The sequence below is a fragment of the Arachis ipaensis genome, chromosome B02 (genome assembly GCF_000816755.2).
Source record: "Arachis ipaensis cultivar K30076 chromosome B02, Araip1.1, whole genome shotgun sequence".
In the NCBI taxonomy this organism is placed as follows: domain Eukaryota; kingdom Viridiplantae; phylum Streptophyta; class Magnoliopsida; order Fabales; family Fabaceae; genus Arachis; species Arachis ipaensis.
In genome coordinates this window covers 102,685,515-102,690,789 of record NC_029786.2, presented here as the reverse complement: position 1 = coordinate 102,690,789, position 5,275 = coordinate 102,685,515, and the positions used below count along the sequence as shown (strand labels likewise).

The following is a 5,275-nucleotide window of genomic DNA, read 5'->3' as shown; positions in this document are numbered from 1 at the left end:
ATAAATATTGAAAAAATAGAAACCAAAATCATTGACCAAAGTATATGTTTGATTGCATTGTAGTTATGAGTGCTGATGAAAATCAAACTTCAAAGTCAAAAGCACTAAGCAAAGGAGCTAAACTCTATTTCATAAAGCCACTTCTACTTTCTGATTTAAAGGGCCTCTGGAAATTTGCATCATGCAACACAAAAGTTTCAACAGTAACCACTGATCAAAATGGATCAAAGAGTATCATAGTGAACAAGGATCAAGAATGCAAACCACTGAATAATAATAACAATAATAATAACAAAGAGAAAAAACAAGAACTTGTTGAATCATCAGTGGTCCAGAGAAGGAAAAGGATTAGGTGGACTGATCATTTGCATATGAAGTTCATGGAAGCTGTTATATTAGCAGGATCTGGTGGTAAGATTTAACCCAAGTTTATTTTTTCTTCATTGACTCAAATAAGTTTTTTGATTCCTTTAAAATTAGCAATTTATGGTTTTGGTTTCTGAAAAGATATTCAGAAACAAATGAAATTGATCTCTACCATCATCTTCAATAGTTCAAAACTATAAACCACTAAGTTTACAGAACCGAAAACTTATTTAATCCTTTTCGATTTCTTGCCATGGCTACTTGCTACATGCTTATAGTCTTGTACAGTAATGATAATGGTTGCTGTTTTCTTTTTCTTATGATGATTAGCTGGTCCTAAGAAAATACATGAGTATATGAATGTGCCAGGAGTCACAAAAGAGCATGTTTCAAGCTATTTACAGGTTTGTTCTTTTCTAAAGTGCAACACTCTTCCTAAGTTTGTTTTTAATATGCAGAATGTTTTTGGAACATGATTTATGCATATTCAATCAGTTTTGGTGCATTAAAATTGCCAGTGTTAATATGGCGATGCTAGATGCTAAATAGTGTTGATAATCTTTCTGCATTAACATTAGCATTATCATCTACTCCTTCTGTTGAAGAAAGAATAAGTGTTTAGTTAAAAACTTTTGTTCATAAACATCTGTCATCAGCACTATTTCTTGAGTTTTGCTTAATTTTAATTTCTTATTATGCATGTTAAAACCTTAAAAGACACTTAATTTGGACAAAAAAGTAGTGCATAAAAGAGAAATTTGTTTGATTATTTCAGAAATATCGCCAATCTTTGAAAGCGCAAGATAGTGAAATTCAATATCAAAGGAAAATTCTATCATCCGAGTCAAATTTAGGATCATACCAATCGAAGGATCTCTTCCATTGCAAGTCAGAGCAATTTCTTGATGCTCCTGCACATCTTCCTTCCACAGAAATTCCAACTGTTCATGAACCAGCTTTGAGCCAAAACCAATTACTCCCAGGGACACTGGTGCAAGGTGAGATGAATGGCAATGGTGTGGAATCTGTGATTAGCCAAGAAGAAAGTTATACTGATGGAAGAGTTTCTGAAGAAGATCAATTAGACCCAACTGAAGATTTTGAAACAATGATGACAAATACTGGGTCTTGTTTCACTAGCTGGAGTCGGCTACTTGATCCTGAAGAAACCTCTTACGAGGTTTCCTCTAAGGATTATACTGCTGAAAACAGTGATTTGAATCGTTCGATGTCGATGGAGAATGACATGTGTCAACAGTTTCCTGCATTTCCTTCAGTACCATCAGGAAATGTTGATGAGATCTTCAATATTTCAAAGGAAACTGAGAATGCCTGTGATGAGGATTTAGATAGTTGGCTAAAAAGCTTATAGTCCAGGTATTATAAGTCATGCAAGTTTATCATTTTTCTTCTATATTTTTAAGGATATTTATTCTTTATTATTATTTAAGGTGATTCTCATTATTATTTTGGTGAATTTTGTAGCTAACAAGGATTCTGAAGAGGCTACTCTGACAGTGGAAGGAATCACTCTGAATGATGCAGTTACTTGAAAATGTGGAAAGGGTTGGAAGAGTATAAAAAGTTAATCAGTAGCTTATGATTTTTCAATGTTCATTTGTTATTATTTTCATTAATTTTGTACTTTGGAGTCGACAAAATTGTCATAAAGACTCAATGCTGGTTTTTACTTAATTTTGATCTTTAAATATAACTTTCCTATTATTATCAAGAACATCTAAACATACATAAGTTTTATTTCCTTACATTTTCATTTATATGAAACAGCATTCAGCATTCTTATATACTGAGACCTGAGGAAGGGAAATGTAAGTAGTGAAATGTACAAGAAAAAAAGGATCTTATATTCACAAATCATCCTTGACAATTATGCAAGCAATCCTAAGCTTTTAAAAGTGCAAGATAATCATCAATTATGGACATAGCTGATGATCTGTATCCAGAACCAAAGAGATTATAGTGATTTAAATAATGATACAGCATATACAGGTCTCTTCTCTCCTCAAAACCTGGCTGTTTAGGCATCACCTGCATACCATAAGGAAACTATTAGCATCAGAAAATTTCTTCATGAAACTGATAGCAAGACATTAATAGTTAAAACAAGTTCATGTCATCATGGCAAGTCAAGGTATACAATAATTTAGCTAGGATAAAATGTGGTGCAAGATAGTTATGAATCATAAGTAGATGTCAGCTAACAAACATTACCTCAAAATATGAATTATAGAATGATGCTCCAAAGCCGGCACACCAAGACATTCCGAATTCTGCCTCACTGTGTCCATCTATGGAACAGGAAAACAGACACCACAATCAGTCCAATTTATTCTTCAAAAAACTGTGTAGCTAACATAATCTTAACAGGTTCAATTATTAACCGAAATTACAGGGTTTTGCTTGCACCTACGCCTCAATTGATCTGAGCTTTCATACTTTGCATTCTTACCTACAGAAAAAACTTTTAGGATTGCAACTTACAGTAGCACGCTGGATCCAATATGACAGGCTCTCCATTTTTGTCAGAGCTGATGTTTCCGCTCCATAAGTCTCCGTGTAGTAAGCATGGTTCTATCGCCACATTTTCAAATAGTTTTCCTATGCTTTTCACCAGTCTTTGTCCTATTAAGCAAAGAATTATACTACATTCAAAATATTATTAAGCTAAAGTAGCTCCACAATAAAAAATGTTGATGCTTATAGATAATCCAAACAAGGATAAGCAAAGTTCGCGAGCTAATGACGAGTTTGACAAATCTTAATAAAATATTTAGGCCGTTGTTATCTTGGAAAAGACTCGTGCTTGTTCTTGGAAAAGACTCGTGCTTGTTCGGACAATGTTGCATAAATCTACCCTCTCTAGAACCCCACCAAGTGAGAACCTTGTGTACTACATCATCTTTTCTTGAGTTTGGTAAAAACTTATACCACAAAGGAACCATATTTCTATTCTGTTCCCAGATAAAAAATTACCTCTTTCATAAATGAGACTGTCGCCATATTGTCTCGATGCTAGCTTCAACTGGTAACCCAATCTATGCTCTCCATAAAATTGAATCCAATCCGATGACCACGTGTTTATTTGTGGAGTACTACAGCGTAACAAAGATTATCTCATCAGATATTAATTAGTACAGAGTGATCTCTATTTTAGATATTTATAAACGCTGAAAATGGACTACTTGGTCACATGAATGATAACAATAGCAATTGCAACAAGCCAATAACAAAGCCACATTTGATGAAGAGAGCCTCTTATACCTGCCAATGGTGTTATCGACATCAAAACCAAAGCCTTTGCTAGATTTTCCGGCTTTATGCATCTCAGCAAGTTTCCTCCCTAGAACAGACTGGGAAGCAATAAATTACAACTAGGCTTCATAAGTTTTCCTAATTAGCAGTAATTTGGGTGCAGCTCACTTGATTGCCTCTGGAAGCGCCGAATTCTATGAATTCCATAATGATGTAGGAACCACCAGTGGGAAGCTCTCCAACCTATAATTTCAAGCAACAAGTTACCTCAAGCTGGCATGTTACAAATAACAAACAACAGTATTCACATCTCTAATGTTAAACCATCTGACCTTATATGGCCTAGGCACACGGATTGTCCTGGTTTCATACATAGCCCCTAAACCAAGAGCCTCTGCTTCAAACATTGATGGTCCAATACTCCTGACATAGGGTTTCAACTTTCAATAGCATAATAGTTGGAAACAGTTCAAAATCAATTTAGAAAAGGGGTAATTTACACCTATCCCCTAAACCCTAAACCTGAGCATCATATACCATAAACCTCAGGGAGATTAGGGTATACTTTTACCTGTTTGTTTTAACAAAGAAAGAACCAGAATCAGTGTCATAGCGACTAGCAAGGTTGATGCAACCACCACCAACAGGACTAATCTTGGTTATCTTTGTGGCTTTCCCTTCAGAAAGAATCCATTCACGAACTGGATCCATACTCATGCTAATGCTGCAAACTATCACACAACCATAAGAGTACAATTAAAAACCTTGGTTTATCTTCTCAGCTATAAATCTAACTAAATAACTCAAAAAGAAAAAAAGGGAACAAAAATTTTGCACACTCCATACCCTTACCATTCAACTTAGAACAAAAAAGGCTAACCAAACAGAAAAGTTCAACCACTACAACAGTGCCCCAATTACAAAACTCACAAATGTGGAGATAAAATTGAACTAAATTGCATGCAATAGAACAATTTAACCCAGTTCACAAAAATCATAATTTATGAGGCTACTTAATCTTTGAAGGGAAAAATGCCAAACCCGAGAAACAAATTGGATAGAAAGAAGCAAAGCAATTCAGCTACACAGACATTACTACTTTACTAGCATTGGAACCGAGTGAGACTATATAAATATAAAGAAATAGTAATATAGATTGCAATAACAAAGTGTATGAGATGAAATTTGATTGATACTTACCAGGTGATGTGTTGATTTTGGTTTTGGTTAAAGAAGTTGGAGGAAATCGAGGGAAGAAGGTGGAAGGTGATATGATTCCCACGTGTGCACTCATCATTGCTTCTTCCCTTTCTCAACACGCCCACCACTAACTCCTTACCTTGCTTCCTCTCTTACTAGTTACTACTTTCTTCTTCTTCTTTATTTTTTTTTTCATCTATGATAACAATAATAACTGTTTTTCTTTTGTCACGTGTTATGAATTTATATATCTTTATGCAGTTTTCTTGCCATCATATCTGGATTCTCTTTCAATACTTCGGTAAATGAATTTAATTTTGATATATACCATCAAATGTTTTTGGGATGCTACACATCTATGTAAGTATATATAACCATGTAATTAAGTTGACCTAAAATTAAAAAAAAAAAAAAAACTCAATACTATTAAATGAAA

General features: G+C 34.3%; 2 protein-coding genes across 3 annotated transcripts; one reads left to right on the top strand and one right to left on the bottom strand.

Annotated features, from left to right (window-relative positions):
• Positions 51-2,098, top strand: LOC107627911 (two-component response regulator ARR2). Its single transcript, XM_021116431.1, has 4 exons — positions 51-411; positions 697-770; positions 1,142-1,743; positions 1,852-2,098. The coding sequence occupies exons 1-3, from the start codon at positions 66-68 to the stop codon at positions 1,736-1,738; spliced, it is 1,017 nt and encodes a 338-aa protein (XP_020972090.1). The 5' UTR covers positions 51-65; the 3' UTR covers positions 1,739-1,743; positions 1,852-2,098.
• Positions 2,106-5,050, bottom strand: LOC107626071 (protein-ribulosamine 3-kinase, chloroplastic). Of its 2 annotated transcripts, none has more exons than XM_016328849.2 (9): positions 4,840-5,050; positions 4,211-4,370; positions 3,972-4,062; positions 3,808-3,882; positions 3,649-3,737; positions 3,361-3,479; positions 2,869-3,009; positions 2,599-2,675; positions 2,106-2,415 (listed from the first exon to the last, which is right to left on the bottom strand). In XM_016328849.2, the coding sequence occupies exons 1-9, from the start codon at positions 4,934-4,936 to the stop codon at positions 2,269-2,271; spliced, it is 996 nt and encodes a 331-aa protein (XP_016184335.1). In that variant the 5' UTR covers positions 4,937-5,050; the 3' UTR covers positions 2,106-2,268. The 2 variants fall into 2 exon arrangements, with proteins under 2 accessions (XP_016184335.1, XP_016184336.1); XM_016328850.2 differs by lacking the exon at positions 4,840-5,050 and adding an exon at positions 4,681-4,828.

What these genes read in the sequence shown, in the direction of transcription:
- LOC107627911 (XM_021116431.1), top strand. Translation starts at nt 66, where the DNA reads ATGAGTGCTGATGAAAATCAAACTTCAAAGTCAAAAGCACTAAGCAAA. An exon ending in TATATTAGCAGGATCTGGTG is followed by an intron (nt 412 to 696) that starts GTAAGATTTAAC and finishes TATGATGATTAG; the next exon opens with CTGGTCCTAAGAAAATACAT. An exon ending in ATGTTTCAAGCTATTTACAG is followed by an intron (nt 771 to 1,141) that starts GTTTGTTCTTTT and finishes TGATTATTTCAG; the next exon opens with AAATATCGCCAATCTTTGAA.
- LOC107626071 (XM_016328849.2), bottom strand. Translation starts at nt 4,936, where the DNA reads ATGATGAGTGCACACGTGGGAATCATATCACCTTCCACCTTCTTCCCT. An exon ending in CAAAATCAACACATCACCTG is followed by an intron (nt 4,371 to 4,839) that starts GTAAGTATCAAT and finishes GTTGTGTGATAG; the next exon opens with TTTGCAGCATTAGCATGAGT. An exon ending in GCGCTTCCAGAGGCAATCAA is followed by an intron (nt 3,738 to 3,807) that starts GTGAGCTGCACC and finishes ATTGCTTCCCAG; the next exon opens with TCTGTTCTAGGGAGGAAACT.